Source organism: Gopherus evgoodei, chromosome 1 (assembly GCF_007399415.2).
Source record: "Gopherus evgoodei ecotype Sinaloan lineage chromosome 1, rGopEvg1_v1.p, whole genome shotgun sequence".
Lineage (NCBI taxonomy): Eukaryota > Metazoa > Chordata > Testudines > Testudinidae > Gopherus > Gopherus evgoodei.
In genome coordinates, this window is record NC_044322.1 from 307,206,278 (window position 1) to 307,225,997 (window position 19,720).

Consider the following 19,720-nt stretch of genomic DNA (forward strand, 5'->3'; position numbering starts at 1 on the left):
AATTTTGTCTGTGTGTTTTTAGGCAGCTGGACCATAACAACCTAACCGAGATTACCAAAGGCTGGCTTTATGGCTTGCTGATGTTGCAGCAGCTCCATCTCAGCCAAAACGCCATCAGCAGGATCAGCCCTGATGCCTGGGAATTTTGCCAGAAACTCAGCGAGCTGTGAGTAGCTTTTATTCTATTCCAGTTCTGAGAGCAGGGTACATGCCAAAGCATGAGCTGCTTACCACTGATCTGTGAATTTTTCATAACAAAGTTTCCAAAGTGACAACAGCTTTTTTTTGTGTGCGCAAGATAGTCATATTTTGTTGTGAAAAGTTGAAGCCAACCATGACCGCTTCAGTTCTCCATAGCAGTTGTGCTTGGGCTTTGACACAGCAATTTTCAAATAAAAGAAATCCATTTGTGAATAGCAGGAAATAATACACAAGCTGTATAATAACCAAAAATTGTTTAGGAGGCTTTGTGATAGCTGCAACTAAGAAGGTGTTTTGTTTAAAAAATGAAGCAGTAGGGAGAAATGAGTAATAAATACTCAAACATTGAAAGACATTTTTCCATCTTGAACTTGCAGAGATTTAACATTTAATCACTTAGCAAGATTGGATGATTCAAGCTTCGTTGGTTTAAGCCTACTAGTTGGACTGTATATTGGGAACAACAAAGTAAACTACATTGCTGATTGTGCCTTCCGGGGACTTTCCAGTTTAAAGACTTTGTAAGTTGACATAATTTATTTTAAGGTCAGAAACCTAGGTGGTGCATAAATATACCCTTGCTTGAATTACTTTTGTTTTGAAGGAAGTGTAGAACTACAAAGTTTGTTTTAGTCTTTCCTAGACCTTAGTATGGTTTCTTTTTTTGGTAAGCTTTTATCCAGGGTAGTAGTATCTGTTTTTTGGTGTGTGTGTGCGTGGTTTTTTTAAGTTTTTTTTTTTTTTTCCTTGCAATACAGGTTGTGTACAAATTTATACATCCCCAGACCTTCCTATTTGTCACAGTGATTTCATAAGGAAGCTTCTTAAAAGAATCTCTGAGGGGAGAAAAGGAAACTAATAAATGGCTGTTTCTATTCTCGTCATGGCAGGGAGCACAGTACTAGTTCTCAGCAGTGGTATCATGGCATCTGCTGTACATGTGCACCCCAAAGAGCTATATGCACATGGGTGGCCCTGGCAATTGGCTGTCACTCAGAGGCTGGAGGGAGGGGGACTCAGTCCCCCTTCCTCCCTCACATCCAGTTCGTAGCCCCAGAAACATTCCACTCCAGGCACTGCTTGTAAGGGAATGTGGAGGGAAGCAAAACTGTCCCTCTGCCAGCATTGCTCCCAATCCCTGTCTCCTCTCCACAACCTCATGTCTTTTAAGGAAAGGATTTGTGAGGAGCTGTTCTGTCAAACCCTGTGTCACTTGACTGCAGTCTGACCATCCTCTGTCCTTTGTCTAACCTTTTAAAGAAGTTGTCTTTGAATCTAATTAGATGAATACTCTAACTGCTAACTGTCATAATTTATGTCTAAAGCATGAACCTGCCATGCTCCAGAGACTCTTGCAAATCCCAATGGAGCTAAGAAGGAGTGGCAGAAAGGCTAAGGCCTGGTCTACACTGGGGGGTGGGGGAAATCGATCTAAGATACTCCACTTCAGCTACGAGAATAGCGTAGTTGAAGTCGACGTATCTTAGATCGACTTAGATAGACTTACTTCATATCCTCGGGGCACTGGATCGACAGCTGCCGCTCCCTCACTCACTGACTCCGCTTCCGCCTCTCGCCCTGGTGGAGTTCCAGAGTTGACAGGAAGTGCGTTCGGGGATCAATGTATCAAGTCTAGATCAGATGTAATACATCGATCCCTGATAGATCGATCACTACCTTCCGATCTGGCGGGTAGTGTAGACATTTCCTAAGGCAGCACTGTTGTGAGCCTAGCACTGACATCTTAGGCACCATGGTTATAGGTTCCACCTATTTAAATAAGAGTTTCCCTCTTGGTAGATGTCATGAGGGTAGAAGCCTAAGCCCAGACATAGATATATTCAGTGGGTCATTAAAGATTAGGGGTTAATGATTATCAAGGCTTTGGGTTATTCAGGTAGTCATCCTTTAGCATTTGTCTGAGCACTGTTTGAAATAATGTTGTTTTACTAAATTTGTGAATCGGGGGAGAGGTGAGAAGTGTGTGAATGAATTAAAATTGTAATACTCTGGAGGATGTTCAGCCTCAGTGTGTTACTGACATTTCCAGTGGCCAGAACAGTAAGTCAGAGCTTGGCTATATCCATGCTTAACTTATTCCAAGGGCTGGGAAAGTGTACATTAAACTTTTTCTTTTCAGGTTCAGACTTTCTGTATATTTTTCTCCTGTGACATGATTCTAAGTTTTTTCTTAAATCCTATTCCATTGGTTCTCTGCTCAGACACCACTCCTCTTTGACAGATCTGGTCGCAAACTTTTGCTGTCGTGGTCCAAGAGTGTGAAACTTGTTCCCTTTGACATCCATCTGTTATCATATTTAACTTACTCTCTAAAGCTTTTGTCTTAGATGTGGTTTTATTTTGATATGACAACTGTTGGCCCCCTCATTTCTTACCATCCCCATTTTCCTTTTTCCCTTCTTGTATTTGGATGTCCTTGCATTTCTTTTAAATAAATTGATTCTTGTCATCTTTTAAAGTAATAGTGAAAAAGGTCCTTGAACTTCAGACATACTAGAAAAAGAAACACATTGGGTCAAGCATCTTTGAAAATTGATATTAATATTGCACAATGATCCTTACACAGATCATTCTAGAAATTGCTTTAAATATCATGTACTTCTTAAGAAATATATACCTTGTTTGTTTGTTTTTTTTGTGGAATTTTCCTTTTGTGATTGGGTCTGATCTCTTCAACCAGGGATCTGAAGAACAATGAAATCTCATGGACTATTGAAGATATGAATGGTGCATTCTCTGGACTTGACAAACTTAGAATACTGTAAGTATGACTGACCTGATTTTGGATTTTCTTAGTTACTTAAAAACAATTAATATTGGGCTAAGCTCAGATAAAATATACTGTGAGGGAGCCCAACCTTGGGAATTGTATTAGTCTCTTGAATTTGTGACTTCCTTCCTTATTGTTTTGCTCTTCATTGAAGCCTCCTTTTCTAGAAAACAAAACACCAGCTCTTTAGTGAAACAAAAGATGAAGAATATGATCCTTCTTGAACGTTATCAATATGGAGATTCATGCAGTTGCTGCATAGAAATCTTTCACACTGAATTAGGATTGCTAATAATAGGAAATGATGGGAGGTGTGTTTTCAAAGATTACAAAAGCAGAGCACCCAAGGGAAGCCTTTGATTAAAGTAATCCAGCATCTAGTAGCAATGGCTCTGCTATAATGCAAAGATGTCATTCCAAATACACAGCTATGGAATGAAAAAATGCTTACATTTATAGATTTTTAAAAAACAAAATCCCATGTTACTGAACTGTATACACTAAACATCTTTGAAAATCATGCCATGATCTATATAGTTACTGAAGCAGAATAAATGGGTATATTTTAGAGGTGAGGTATTTTATTGCAGCAAGAAAGGCTGAATGGAGAACGTTAGTCACAGTTTAGTAGTAATTGCCCAAAAAAGCAATTGTATAAGATTTTCTTCATGGTTCCAAAAAATGCCCCCATTTTACTGCATCCGTTTGGCATTAAGTATTTATATTTCCAGGATACTCCAAGGAAACAGGATTAGGTCCATTACAAAGAAAGCATTTTCTGGTTTGGATGCACTTGAACACCTGTAAGTAGCTGAAATTCATATTTAACCCAATGGTGGCCAAAGCAAATATCAAGATTAACCAAAACAAATATAAGACTACCAAGGTTACCTCATGACTGTCTGAATGAAGCAGATTTGCCTTGTTGATCAGTAGTGTGGTACTTCTTAAGAACTTTCTGTCTAGGAATTCTGCTCAAAGTGCTATATTTTTAAGTGAACATCAGCATACTATAGAAACTTGTCTTTACTCTTTTGGTTACTGAGCTGATCTCTACATTATCAATACAGAATGGAGCTAAGTATAGCTTGAATCTTTATTTTAACCTTATTTGAGTTAATATAATGGATTTTTTTTCTGATCCTTTTTTTTTTTTTTTCTTCCCCAGAGATCTAAGTAATAATGCAATCATGTCAGTACAAGGAAATGCATTTTCGCAAATGAAGAAACTTGAAGAATTGTAAGTTCTTGCTCCTAAAATCTCCATATTAGAAAATACGTAAGCCATATAAGATACTGATAGATTCAGTATTAACCTCTCATTGCAACAATTCTGAAGTCATGTAACAAATAGTTCATCAATAGATTTTTCTCTGTAGTTGCTGCATATAAGCTAGGTAGATCAGGCGACAGGTGTTCATTTTCTACTCCATTTGGTACCTAGAGTCCTGAGTTTAAACTAGTTGATCCCTAATGCATGAGATAAGAGAGACTTTTTATTAATGTACTGTAAAGTGAGTACTGATATCACTGAGCTACCACTTACTGGATCAGTAAAATGCAATATCATAATTCTTTAGCAAAGACTCATTTGCAGCTCCTTATTATTGGCTCCCTCTGTCCTGAGGCAGCATAGGAACAATTGCAAGGTAAAATCGCCCTTTCTGAGGGAATGCTGTAAAAGCTCTTTTTCTGTTGAGCAGTGCAGCAGCTGTTACAGCTAACTCTTGCTGAAACGGAAAAGACCTTAGGTTTTCTTTCATTGAGGCACAGCTAATTTCTTGTCTCCAGTGCTCCTGTGTCATTCCTTCTCTAACTTTTCTTGTCTCAGCCCTGTCCAGTCTAGTTTCTGGAAGTAAGAGTTTGCAACATGACAAAGCTGGATAAGTTAAAAAGAGAAGCTGCTCTTTCTGTGAGGAGAAACTACCTGAAACATTGCTGGAGGAAAAAATGTGTGTTCTGCTGTGGCTCAAGATTGCTATTCTGGGTCAGACTCAGAATTGCTTAGAGGCTAGCTGCCTTGTTCTTTCCCGATACCTGATGACATTTCCCAGTGTTCAGGCCTCGGAGAGAAAGCAGTCAGCAACCTTCAGACAGTAGCATCCATCAAGGGAAGTAAGATGCTTTAAGGACATCGTGCTCAGGGAAGTTCTGAGTCCTTCAAGGACATGGACATTCCCTCTGTTTATAGAGAGATTTTTTTAATGTCTCCCCTGCCCACTCCCCAAAGTTGTCAAGTGTGTATCCCTCATGGCTGATAAATAACTGGGCAGATGATAGGACATGCTTTCCCAAAATTGGCTAAATTAACTCCTCATAATATGCATTCCCAGGAATTTCACTCATTCAAAGGACCCTAGAGAAGGTTAGCACAATGAGGGTATGACTGATGTTCACTGCATCAAGTGGTCAAGATGGCCATGGTTTTCTTCCATCCTAAGAATAGCAACAAGATCACTCTTCAATTTTCCATTAAAAAAGACCTATTTCTTCTGGATCCAATTCTGCCTGACGATGTGGCATTTCTAGGTTTTGAGCACAGAGCACTTGGGTGGAAAAACTTGATTGAATAGGAAATGTTCAGAACTGGTAATGTCCTCCTTTTTTGCTTCTAGAAAGTAGTTATCACTGTATTTCTATATTAATAAATGGGCATGTTTTACTCACTACAAGTACATATATTTATCCCCCTGGACACACAAAATTTAATACTGTCTTTCCTCCATCAAGGTAACTTTTACGACTTTTATAATTAGGCCAATCTAGATCCAAATACTTATCGGTAGTCCTTGGGGAGAAGTTTGATTTCTCACTCTCTTTTTGGTCCAGATTTGTAAGAGGTTTCAAATTAACTCTTCCAAGCAGGAAGAGTTCAATTTTTTTAGTGGAAATTCAAGTTGATCCTATAAGCACTCACAGAATGTTCTTTTGAAACTATTACTTTGGTTTCTTCCTATTTCTTCTTTTTGAATGTGACCATTCTCCTAGGTTTGGTAGTACACCTTACCCTGATATAATGTGACCTGATACAACACAAATTCGGAGATAATGCAGTAAAGCAGTGCTCTGGGGGGTGGGGTTGTTCGCTCTGGCGGATCAAAGCAAGTTCGATATAACGTGGTTTCACCTATAACACAGTAAGATTTTTCTGGCTCCCAAGGACAGAGTTATATTGGGGTAAAGGTGTACTATCAATGTGGTCGTTCAAATTTCTTCTTACTTCCTACTTCCTTTCCAAGATGAATCACTCCAGTTGTTTTGAGATCTAGCCTTTAGGACCAATCCTGTGGAAAAAAGATGACATAAATTGAGTATTTAGGGTTCTAGCTGTTTGAACTGATGTGAAGCTGTGAGTTTTTCTGTTTCTGACCTTGAATCTGAGATTAAATTAAACAAAATTTTGTAATGTACTATCGGCAATTGGATGCATGTGCAATTCAAATGCTTACAAAACTGGGTGTTCAAGCTCCAGCAAACTTTAAGACTCACAGTACAAGATCTCCAGCAACATCTGAGGCAGAGAGGGCAGGAGACTTGGTATAAAGCCAGGAACTTGAGGTGAAAATCCAGGCCTAATGAAGTCAGGGGCAAAATTCCCAGGAGCAGGATTTTATTTGCAGTATCACAAGATACTGCAAAGTGGATCTTTTAGTCTTCATCTTGGCAGGAGGGTTCTTGAGGTCAAGGGAATGAATATTTCTGCTGTTCATATGACAACATAGGGATTGGTGTATACCCGCTATTCACATAAATACCACTGTTACCTTACTCATGCTCCTTCTTTTGTCAGTCCTGGTACAGTTCTTTAGATAACTGAGGTCTGTTGGGATGCAGCTGGGATACAGCTTATAGTTGGGCTGAGCATTTTTTTTTCCCCTCAAAGAAGTTTTGCTTTTGTGCGGGTATTTGAATTATGTCGGTTTTGGAACTCCTCTCTTCTGAGTGCTCTCTCAGGTGGCCTCTTTACATCACTGCCCTGCCCCTTTATGTAACTATCCTTGTCCTGACTCAAGATGGAGACATGAAACTGTAAAGAGTCACAAATGTGACTTTTCAAAGAATTGAATAAGAATGAACATGTCGGCTTTGTAGACCTGAAGTCCAATAACGGTGTCATGTGAGTACTGGGTGACATTAGTTTCTTTTATAATAAATCATTAAAACATTAAGTTTTACAAAAATACTATTGACTCGTACTGTTTGGGTGATTCTGCATCTTATACAAGAAACATTGTGATTGTTTTCCTTAGGCACTTAAATACATCAAGTCTTTTGTGTGACTGCCAGCTAAAATGGCTACCACAGTGGATATCAGAAAACAACTTTCAGAGCTTTGTGAATGCCAGTTGTGCCCATCCTCCGCTGCTAAAAGGCAGAAGTATCTTTGCTGTTAGCCCAGATGAGTTTGTGTGCGGTGAGTATAACTGTTTCTCCTCACCATCATAGGTTTTGCTTAGTGAATTTATTTTAGTTTGGTTTATCTGGCATATTTTAACTTCTCTTGTTGGACTGAAGGGGGGGGGGCGTTAATATTTTGTTTTAATGCTTTGTCCTCTGCTCCTCAGCTTTGATCTGCAGGTACTCAGAGCTTGTGGTTTCATTCCAGATGGAGAATAACATTTTTCTGACTTAATTTCATGAATTGCATACTTGTGTATTGTGTACAAAGGAAAGATCAGTGGTTTGTGGTGGTAAATCTATGTGCTGTTAGAGTTAAAATATGGGTATTGTTTAGGTAAGCACCATTTAAAAATATGGTGCATCTTGGTGTTCTTTAACTGACATGTCTATTAATATATGCAAATTGTATTAGTGCTTTTATTAAATCTGAGATTAATTGCACTGAAGTAGAGTTCCCATGGTAACCTTGACCTCGTCAATGTGGGCTTTAAAACATTATTTTCAACTTTAGAAATCATTGTGACTGCAAATACATTTCTTGTTTTACTAACACCTCACTTTAATAAAATCATTTATAAAAATCCAACTAATTTTTCTGTAGTTCCATTTTTACCTTTTGCATTTCTCACAGGTTACAAAGTGAATACTAATTAGAATCAATTTTATTTTGAGGTTTGTAGTGCTGCAAATACTTCAGGGTAAGTTTTATTTGTTGCCTGTCAACTTTGGGTTGAAAGTATCACTTCATAATAGTCTTTCAGTATGTAAATTTATACAATAGCTTAATACGTAACATTTTGTATTGATACATATTTGCAACAAAAGTGCTGTTCATTGATGCTAAATACTGCATGTCAAATATTGTCACTTTGTTCTCTGATCATGTAATAAAAGACCCTATTCTAATGCCCAAAGTGGGAACCTTAATTCTTAATTTCTTGACTGTTTTAAGATAAAAGTTTGGTACTTATCTGGCATTCATATACATTTTTGCTTGCAATTTCCATTAATAGAGGAAAAAATTGAGTTTACAAAAAACTTTATACTATCCTGGATTTAAAAAGGTAAATCGGAAATTCGATCTCTCTTCACTATAATTTTGTTACCACAACAAATTCAACATTGCTTAATTTTTTACTAATCCTACCCTTATACCTATACAACTTCACAAGTCTTGGTGGAATTGTCTAGGTGTAAAAGAGCACAGAATTTGAAGGGTCTTGCTGCTGTCTTAACAGCAACTGTTAACATTACCATCTTATACAAGTGTTTTAATATTTCAATTTTAAATTAAGAGTAGCTAATGTATAAACTTCTAAAGCTGATGTGGGCAGAACAGAAAGTAAACAAATTAATAGACAGCTAATGAAGAACATACCATAATTATGAGAAAATCATTTTCGAAAACCAGCGAGAAATTTGACATCTGAAAATAGCACTATCTATTAAGAACATAACATAAGAATAAGCACAGTGGGTTAAACCAAAGGTCCATCTAGCCCAGTATCCTGTCTTCCAACAGTAGCCAATACCAGGTGCCCCAGAGGGAATAAGTAGAACGGGGGCAATTACTGAGTGATCATCCCCTGTCATCCAGTCCCAGTTTCTGACAGTCAGTGTCTTAGGGACACCCAGAGCTTATGGTTGCATCACTAGCTAGCTTGGCTAATAGCCATTATTGGACTTACCCTCATGAACTTACGAAATTCTTTTTTGAACCCAGTTTTACTTTTGGCCTTCAGAACATCCCCTGGTAATGAGTTCCACAGGTTGACTGCGTGTTGTATGAAGAAATATTTCCTTATGTTTGTTTCAAACTCTTTATTTCATCAGCTGACCCATGGTTCTTATGTGAAGGGATAAATAACTCTTCCTTCTTCACATTCTCCACACCATTCATGATGAGACCTCTATTATATTGCTCCTTAGTTATCTCTAAACTGAACAGTCCCAGTGTCTTCAATCTCTCTTCATATGGAAGCTGTTCCATAGCCCTAATCATTTTGGTTACCCTTCTCTGTACGTTTTCATATACAATATATATAGGACAACCAGGACTGCATGCACTATTCAAGGTGTGGGCATACCAGAAATTTACATAGTGGCATTATGCTATTTTCTGTCTTATTGTCTGGCTTGTTCCTAACATTCTGTTAGCTTTTTTGACTTTCACTGTGCAATGAGAAATTTGTTTTTAGACAACTGTTTACTATGACTCAAAGAATTTTCTTGAGTGGTAACAGCTAATTTTGAACCTATCATTTTGAATGTATAGATGGGATTGTGTTCCAGTGTGAATTGCTTTGCATTTATCAAGTTGAATTTCATCTACCATTTTGTTGCCCAGTCACCTAGTTTAGTGGGATCCCTTTGTAACTCTTTGCATTCTGCTGTGGACTTAACTGTCTTGAGTAATTTTGTATCGTCTGCAAACTTTGCCACCTCACTGTTCACCCTGTTTCCAGATCATTTATGAATGGATTGAACAGCTCAGATCCCAGTACAGGTTCTTGGAGATCACTGGTATTTGCCACACTCCATTTTGAAAAGTGAGCATTTATTCCTATCCTTGGTTTCCTATCTTTTAACCAGTTATTGATCCATAAGAGGACCTTCCTTTTTATCCCACGACTCACTACTTCACTTCAGAGCCTTTGGTGTAGGACTTTGTCAAAGGTTTTCTGAAAGTCCAAGTACATTATATCCACTGGATCACCCTTTTCTATGTTTGCTGACACGCTCAAAGAATTCCAACAGATTGGCGAGGCATGATTTCCCTTTACAAAAACCATGTTGATTCTTCCCCTTGTTCTTCTGTGTTTCTGATAATTCCATTCTTTACTGTACTTTCAGCTAATTTTCGGTACTGAAGTTAGGCTTACTGGCCGGTAATTGCCACAATCACCTCTGGAGCCCTTTTTAATAATCAGCATTACATTAGCTAGCCTCCAATCATCTAGTAGAGAGGCTAATTTAAGTGACAGGTTACATTTAACTAAAGGTAATTTTTATCAGTAGTTATAGCTTGATGCCCGCTGTGATCGATTTCAGAACCTTTAAAATAAGCACAATAGCCCTTTCCCCTAAAAGGGGAAAACCTAAAAGGAAATTAGTACTAGAATAAGTTTAACAAGAAAAGTAAATTGTGAAATAGGAATAGATGCAATCCTTTTGAATAAATGAAGCGGTGTGTGCCAGTTAAATCTTTAAAATGCAGCAATCACAATGTCTCTACATATGTGTTCATAAAAAAACACAAAATTAACATAACAGATATTAACTGCACAAGACATTATTTATAAGAAGAATAAAGAGACACCTCCATGTGTCAGATAAAAAAGTCTTGCTAAACAGAAGTTGTTTTGTTTTTTTTTACTGTGCCTACAAGGTTGATAAAATTTGTCTTTATTAGACCAGGAAAAAGAAGCAAGGACAAAGAAATGAATCTCTTAGTACGTTGCTGTCCCGCATCATCATGTGAAAGCACACAGATGACATGTTAACTTAGAGGGCAAGGCCAGTGGTGTTGGTGGGCTTGTCCAATGGAGTTGGTGATTGAGGCTGTTGAAATGGAAATGCATTTGTACCGTTGACCTACACTCAATATCCAGCCCATAAGCCTAAAGTTGCAACACATTGTGACCCCTGTAATTTATGGCATGTATATGTCTGTTATCTGTTCTGTGGTATTATTATTTTCTAAAAATAGTATGAATTTCTGGTGACAAACTAAAGGGAAAGATTTATTGTTGCAGAGTTCTTTCCCAGAATACAATTTCCAAATTGAATAGAGGCCACCTTGTTTGGCTCTGTAGCATATTTGTTAATTTAACATCTCAGTGGGAGAAGGTGCATTTCTGCAGTGTTTAGTATTCTATCAATGTGTGCGTCTTTCTTCTTTTGTGTATTTCAAATAGAATGATTGGACCTCTGGAGAAATGCTTCTTACACAACGTTATTTTCTTTAACTTCAGAATGATGAACGCTTCCTAAATTTAATTTTAAATCTTCAGTGCCAAGTTGGAATTTTGAAAACAACTCAGAGGAAAAACATTTAAAATTTGTTAATGGGATGGACACATGAGATGAGTGGTCCATAATAGTGTAGCTCAAAAATGGCCAAATTAATGTATTTCATACTTTCTAAAATTATACCTTTCAAGATGAAACAAAGCATGAATAATTTCAGGCCAAAAGTTAGCTTTTGAGAAAAGTGTTAGCAATTGAAAATAGGTGCCTAAGTGATCTGTATTAACTGCTTAATTATACAGTAGTCGTACTATAGTGATTTTTGTAACCAAATACAGCCCGCTTAATAGTTATCTCTTTTTCCATTGCTTGTAACTCAAGTGCTGAAGTTAATGACTTGAACAAGATGATGAGAAATATCCTTCACGATTTTATTTTAAAGTGTGGTTCTACTCTGAAAATGGTCTATGTGAAAATGGCAGAATCCTACTCAACAGATCAGTTCCTTTTGTATATTGTATCACATCTGCTTATTTTAGTGCCTCCCCTCCCCCAAACAAATGTTTTTAATACTTTTAACGTCTGTTAGCAGAGCATAGACAGCACAGCTGCAAGAGAATGAGCTGGATACTATTCCACCTCTCACATTATCATTATAAATGTTTAGTATGTTTCAGTAAATTTATACCACTGCAAAACCTCTGATGGCAGTGTGGTGACATAGATGTCACCAAGGGCATAATTTGGCTTGTGGAACTTAATACAGGTATGATGCACAAGAAAGAAATAACCCAGCAGGACTCTCAGATCCCAGGTTGCATTTGAAGGACTTGCTGTAGAACACATTTTTACTTGTAAATAATTGAAGGACAAGAAACATGGAATCCAACAAAATGCAATTGTTAGGGGCTTCCCCATCATAAAAAAACCCCACACTTGATCATTGTATAGTATGCTTAACAGATTTTCAGCACTGCTGCATTTGAAAATTGGAGCAAAGGACTAAAAATCACTGGAACCACAACTTCTGTGTGCAGGTTGGGGGAGAACCCTGGACTGTGCCTGACAATCTCTGGTGGCAGAAAGAACCATGTTTTAGTGAAGAAAAACTTATTGCAGCCTTAAGGTGTAGAAAAAAGGAGTCTTGGCTTTGTAACTGACAAAGTAGCTTTTACAGATGTTAAACTGTAGTTCTCTCCTCTTATATATAAACAGCACATAGTCTGCTTTAGATGTCCTTTCTCTTCACTAAGAGATGGCTTAGCACAGTAAACTCCTAAATATGACATCTTTAAATGCCTGGAGATAAATGAAATCTAAAACTAAACCACTGTACCTCTGCTTTATAAATACTTGTCTGACTCTTCTCTCAAACCTATAAAACAAAGCTTACAAAATCTTTGCGTCCTGGGGACCCGGGTATTTGCCTCTCTTCCTCAGTGTCACAATTTTTTCCCCTTTCCCATCTTTACAGATGATTTTCCTAAACCACAGATCACTGTCCAGCCAGAAACCCAGTCAGCAATCAAAGGCTCCAATTTGAGTTTCGTATGTTCAGCAGCCAGCAGCAGTGATTCCCCTATGACGTTTGCATGGAAAAAGGACAATGAATTACTGCATGATGCTGAAATGGAGAATTATGCACATCTCCGGGCACGGGGTGGTGAAGTGATGGAATACACTACCATACTTCGGCTACGCAATGTTGAATTCAGCAATGAGGGAAAATACCAGTGTGTTATTTCAAATCACTTTGGTTCATCCTACTCTGTCAAAGCCAAGCTTACAGTTAACAGTAAGCATCCTTTTTTTACCTGTGCATTTGAAGAGGAAATCATTGTAAAGCAAAATACAATATACACTTTTTTCTTTTCCCATGGCATTATTTTTAGAAAATGCTTTATAATCTAATTTCAGCTCATGAAAGCATGTTGCTTCCAAAATCTGTTTATTATTAAAGTTGCATTTATGGGCCCAACAAGAATCTGTCACTATTGTGTGAGGTGCTGTACAAACACAGTTAAGAAACAATCCCTGTCCTGAAGAGCTTGCAATCTAAATAGACTAAGGAAAGGATAGGAGAAGGGAAGAAAAACTGTTCGCCTCTCACAGGGGACAACAACCTTCTCTACTGAGGTAGGCAGACTGTGAATTAGCAGAGGTGACCACTGCCACAGACTTCCTGAATGAGGATGAAACCCATGTTGCCTGATTTAAACATAAGCCCATCTTCTCACCAGATATAAGTTTAGGTCTTGTGAGGTTTTTTTTCCAGAGCTGCATGCACCAGATTCTATCGGCAAAGTCTTGCACATCACTGTTGTTGAAACTGGTATAAGTTTTACACTTGTTGGAGTTGGATGTACTGAAATTGAGAAAATATAATGCGAAGGAGGAAAAATAGTTTGTCCCAAAATTGGAAACAAACCTACTTATAGTCGGCCTTTTGGCTAAGATCATGTGTTGTATCTGGTTAAACTTTTTGTTTTGTTTGTGCTTTAGTGCTGCCATCATTTACAAAGATGCCCATGGACCTAAGCATTCGTGCTGGAGCAACGGCACGATTAGAATGTGCTGCAGTTGGTCATCCAGTACCGCAGATTGCTTGGCAGAAAGATGGTGGCACAGACTTTCCTGCAGCACGCAAGAGACGTATGCATGTCATGCCAGAGGATGATGTATTCTTTATTGTTGATGTAAAAATTGAGGACACTGGAGTTTATAGCTGTACAGCTCAAAACACTGCTGGGAGCATTTCAGCTAATGCAACACTGACAGTACTAGGTGAGAAACTGTCAATATATTATGATATAAGTCTTTTCTATTGAAGTGGTGTGATAAGTTTTTCCATACTTTTAGATGTTAAGCCCTAAAACACATTTTATTAAGTAATAGGAAGATGTATCAATTCGCTACTAGTGAGCGCTTTTGGAGGCACGTATTTAGCTCAAAAATGTCTTTTCAGCTTAGTTCTGTGGTAATGCATTTCCTGAAGTCATCATTCGTTAAGCAGTGGCCACTGGTTAGCCACTTATAAGTTTTAATACACAATCATTGTTACTAATAAATAGTTACATTTTCCATTTAAATGCATAGTTTAAAGTAAAAATTATTTAGTATACACAAAGAAAGGAGCAGGTTTCTGGGATTTTTTTCTGAAAAGGTTAGTTTTAATAGAAAAAAGGAAAAAGGGTTTTGTTTTTTTTATTCAGAGTTAAACTCATTTGGTTTTTTTCTTTGGGTTAGGTTGATGTGAGAGTTGGAACCACCTATGCTTTCTTGTAAAGGTAATTTAGAATTTATTTATTTTTGCAGAAACACCATCATTTTTGCGGCCCTTGCTAGACCGAACAGTAACAAAAGGTGAAACTGCAGTCTTGCAGTGCATTGCTGGTGGTAGCCCTCCGCCTCGGTTGAACTGGACTAAGGATGACAGCCCATTGGTGGTAACAGAAAGGCACTTCTTTGCGGCAGGCAACCAGTTACTGATTATTGTGGACACAGATATTGAAGACGCTGGGAAATACACTTGTGAAATGTCTAATACGCTTGGAACAGAGAGAGGCAACATTCGTCTAAATGTAATTCCTACTCCCACCTGTGATTCTCCTCAAAACATTGCTCCATCGTTGGATGATGACGGATGGGCCACAGTTGGCGTAGTGATCATAGCGGTGGTTTGCTGTGTGGTGGGCACTTCCCTTGTGTGGGTGGTCATCATATACCACACAAGGAGAAGAAATGAAGATTGCAGCATCACAAATACAGGTGTGTAAACTGCAGCTTGGCAGCGTAAAGGAGTAGTCAAGTGTGTTTGTGGTTGTCCTGCAGTAACTTTCTTCCAGAAACATTTGTGTGTTTTGACTCAGATTCAGAAAGGTGAATCATTTGTTGCCTTCAGCATGTTGCTGGCTGGTTTAAAAATATTTCAAAGAAACCTAAAATATACTGATGGTTTTATGTGTGTTTTTTTTTTCTCCGTCTCTTAAATCACAGATGAGACAAACTTGCCTGCTGACATTCCAAGTTACCTGTCATCCCAGGGAACATTAGCTGAAAGGCAGGACGGGTATGGGTCATCAGAAAATGGAAGTCATCATCAGTTCATAACTTCTTCAATGGGGGGATATTTTTTACAGCAGAGAGATAGTAATGGTAAATACTTTAAATATAAAACTTGGCACTGTTTTTGGTTACTTGAAATCAGACACTGTCTTCTTAACTAATGTAATGAATTGTAATGACACCAGTGAAGCATCTTTGTTGATTGCCATGTAGGCCCTGTGACTGACTTACTGATTGCTTCAACACATTACAATAATATTTGAAGCTGAGATTTTACTATACAATACAGGAATGAGAAATGTTTGTGCTGATAACAGAAACCTTGGTTTTACTGAACCACTTGGCATATGGCCTTACCTACTTAGGGAAGCTTCTTCAGTATAACCTCAGGTGTGAATTTAAATTGATCATACTTACACAAGAAAAAGATTAAGTCTACACATGAACTCTACTAGTGTAAGAGTACCCTTTTTGTTATGTCTCTTGGGATTATAACTTAAGCTATGCCCCTCCCCTACCCTCAAAAGCAGTCTTATACAGGAATAAGTGTCCACAGAGGGCGTTATATTGTTTTACTATATGATTTAACCAATGAAACATTCCTGTGTAAGCAAGGCCTTAGTTTGTGAAAGCACCTCAACATGATCATGATGTTTTAGAGCAGTAATCTACTTTGTAACACTTTATGACTTGTAGCCATTATTTGGACCGTTGCTTCAGTACTCAGAGCAGAATCTTTTGTTGCAAATGAACTCATTGCATGTTTGTTTGTTTGTTTTTGTTGATTATAAAATCCTCGCTCTCCTAGTATTTATTGTATACTCCTAGAAGATAAGTAGGCCAGCAGAGTGGTGACATACTGAGAAATCTTGACATCGCCATTCTGGAGAGGGTTAGGGCTAGGCTGTAGCAGCCTTATAAAGCTGTTTAACTAAACTCTTGAAAACTCCTGCGCTTAAAATTCCAGTGCAGGTTTCATCGCTGTAGTTTCTTTATTTGCAGAAGAACAAAACTCCACTAGTAAAACTAACTGTGTAGGATGAAGCCTAGAAAAAAGGAGTCTGTTAGCTGATACATTTTGTCTTTATTTTTAAGGCATTTGTCATCTAGATAATGGCAGTGAAACAGACCTGGAGGTTGTTACAGATCCATTCTTATGCCACTATCTGGGGACTTCAGGGACTGTATATTTAAAAGGGAATGCTTATGGCTCTGACACTTTTGAAGCATACCATACAAGTAAGTCAAATAAATATTTTAGTTCTGTTTCAGTTTTGCCATATCAGATTCCTAGTAATACTGATTTCTCCTTTTTAATAAGGCTGCAGTCCTGACCAAAGAACAGTGTGCATGGACCCCTGTGACTCTAGTTACTTAAAGAAAAAGGAACGTTATCCGTATTCACTTGGAACATTATCACATTCACCAGAAGATCCCTTTGACCAGTATATTGGCAGCATTGGAATGCAGGCTGCAAGTAACAAATTGCTTAACTCTACTTACATGCCAAATGAAGGAATTGGAGTGAAAAGCTTGAGTCTAAACTCAGACATCTTTGATTTGAACAGAAATCAGGAATCATCCTCTATTACCACTAGTAGCACTTTCATGGGTATGTTTCAGCTACTGCATTTCTTAAAGCTGCAAACATCATTTGTATACCCGTCCCTTATGACTTGCATGTACGTATTTATCCTTTTGTCAGAGCAGTAGTTCAGGGTTGTACTCAGTGATTGCTTATATGATTGTTACATATTGTGAGAAACCTAACTAAAAGCTGGTCACATAAGTAGCCTGACTTTTTTTCAGAGACACTGATTACATGCAGTTGCCACTGAGTGCAGTGGGATACTACAGTTTATAAAATATATACTGTTTGAAAATTTTGGCAATTTAATCAATGAAACTTTCCCATGTAAGCAAGACCTTAGTTTGTGAAAGCTAACTTTAGTATTACCTCTTTTCCTCCATTATTTGTGTCATGCCAGGAGCATGCAGGGCACTTCATATTCACACAAGGTACTCTGACAAGGCCTTTGAATAGACAGTGTACCAACGCTCAAGGGGCTTGAATGAGAAAAGAAAGTAGTGTGACTATATGGTGAAGTTATGAACAAACCTTTAGTTTCTTGATTTTTATTGGGGGCAGGGGTGGATTTAAAAAAATATATATTCTGTGCATTATAAAAGATTCCTCTTGTATAGTAAAAGATAACTTCTGCATGCATTGCTTAGTTGGTAGCATCAGTTTCTGGGTAACTGCATCTGTATTCCCCCTCCATGGTCCCTCAAGGGCGCACACGTAAGGTTTTCTGCTCCCAGCTGTCACCTCTCTTGGGTGAAGACCCACGTGTCTCTCCCTCCTGACTGGAGTTTTAAGACTGCACATCTCCCTGTCTTACACTATGATATCCCCCACAAGCCAGTCTGCTTAAATACTAGTGCCTGTGCTTTTGCTTTCTTTTCAACAGCTATGAAAAGTGTATTGCCAAAGGTTACAAGCTATCACCCAGTCTTTCTAAGCAGGCACACTTCTTAAGATAAAAGCATTACCAAAAAAGGAAAAAAAACAAAAACAAAAAAAAAACCCAACACAACCCCACAACAATAAACAGATTTAAACACACACTTAGCATACCAGGAATCATGCACCAGTCTTACAGGGCCCTAGTAGGCTAGTGTCTTTCTAGCCCTTCCGTGAGGTTCTCCCTTTGTCCATTCGCTGCGTCAGAAAGAAGCCATAAATCAGTTTAGGCTCATCCTTTTAGATCAAAAGCTCTTCCTTTGTTTCCTAGCCTCTGGAAACCCCAGCATGAACTAGTATATACAAACCGCCCCAGGGAATAGAACATCTCTGGAGTTTCAGTTACTCATCTTAATCACCCCCCATTGTTTTTTAGTTCCTGTGGTAGCTGAGGTAACCCTCCCCCATGGAGTAGAATACAATCATGTAGGAACAGTTCAAACTGTAATACAAGATGGTCCTAAAAAGCACACTGCATGCAGCACTCAGTTGCTTCCCAGAAGACCTGAGTTTGTTGGGAATGACTTAAAATAAACCCTTCTTCAGTAAAATGCAACTGATTGCAACCCCACTTCAAACTCGCCATATGTTTTTAAAGGTCTACACAGCATAACTTATTAAATCCAAGTATGACTAGGAGCTTCTCCTTTTCCTCCTTCCCTTCCGCCTGCTGGAATGTTATATTTCTGACTCCTTCTCTAGTGGTTATGGTGTTCCATTCCATAGGTCTTTCTAGAGAAGATAAGTCTGGAATCAACAACCAATTCCACTGAGCATGTAGCTTATTGGTTAACAAAGCATCTTTGTTTTACCTAGACTGATGATCTGTTCACTTGTACAAATTCTTCTTCTTTGTTCATGCACCTTTGTATTGGTTGGTTTTATCTTTTATCTGAATATAGTTTGCATATTTCCACAAATTTTAGAATATATTTAAGTACAGAAAAACAGCACTGCAAGCTTTAAGCGTGCTATAGAGGTCATTGCTCTAATGAATCACAAAAGAGTTTTAAGGTTTAACTCCTTTAAGGCACACACATTTAACTCCTAGAGGGGGACACCTGGGTTCATGCCCTACACTTTCTTTTGTGAGATTGGTTTAAATTAGAACCCCACTACATTTCTTGTTTATACGGTTTTTGGCACTGTGGTATCTGAATGCGGAACACAGCTATGAGATAAGAGGCTGGGTTATATCCTGGCTTATGAATCAATAGAATGCGTAAGGCCCAGGTTGCCCCCTCCTGTAGGAAAAACCACAGGAAGGAGTGAAGAATGTTCCTAAGTTCTTTGACTCTTTATCTCCCTCTCCCACCCATTCAGCCTTCTTTTTTGTGGGTAAAGGTAGTGTAGTTTGCCTCCGGCAGAAGCAGAGGTACAGACTATAAAACCTTGCTGTTACCAGGAGACATGGGCAGAGGGACCCTACCACTACTGCTGTGGGGGAAACATGCGAATAGGGCTTCACCAGCTGGCTACTGTCTGCCTTAAAGAGGGATCAGTTTCATGGCAAAAAACTGTATCTAGGAGTCAATGCAACCTGAGGGCTGGGGGATAGCTGATATCCTCCCTTCTGCTGGTACTTGATGATGATATAGATTTTATATCTAGAGACTTCAGCGAGACTGGAGCACCATTGTGCTAGGTGCTGTACAAACCTACAGTGAGACAATCACTGCTCCGAAGGGTTTAGGAACCTCAGGAGGTCATCTAGTCCAACCCCCTGCTCAAAGCAGGACCAATTCCCAATTAAATCATCCCAGCCAGGG

The 19,720-nt window shown here is 38.4% G+C and overlaps 1 protein-coding gene across 2 annotated transcripts in view; it reads left to right on the plus strand.

Annotated features, from left to right (window-relative positions):
* Positions 1 to 19,720, plus strand: part of LRIG3 (leucine rich repeats and immunoglobulin like domains 3) — a 55,903-nt gene that overhangs the window by 27,021 nt on the left and 9,162 nt on the right. The window contains exons 7-18 of one of the 2 annotated variants that reach the window (XM_030548876.1): positions 23 to 166; positions 579 to 722; positions 2,903 to 2,983; positions 3,724 to 3,795; positions 4,161 to 4,232; positions 7,243 to 7,406; positions 12,837 to 13,157; positions 13,865 to 14,146; positions 14,678 to 15,130; positions 15,359 to 15,517; positions 16,523 to 16,666; positions 16,749 to 17,039. In XM_030548876.1, the coding sequence (XP_030404736.1) occupies positions 23 to 166; positions 579 to 722; positions 2,903 to 2,983; positions 3,724 to 3,795; positions 4,161 to 4,232; positions 7,243 to 7,406; positions 12,837 to 13,157; positions 13,865 to 14,146; positions 14,678 to 15,130; positions 15,359 to 15,517; positions 16,523 to 16,666; positions 16,749 to 17,039 (2,327 nt within the window). The remainder of the gene's footprint in view (positions 1 to 22; positions 167 to 578; positions 723 to 2,902; positions 2,984 to 3,723; positions 3,796 to 4,160; positions 4,233 to 7,242; positions 7,407 to 12,836; positions 13,158 to 13,864; positions 14,147 to 14,677; positions 15,131 to 15,358; positions 15,518 to 16,522; positions 16,667 to 16,748; positions 17,040 to 19,720) is intronic. The other variant, XM_030548877.1, reaches the window with a different exon arrangement.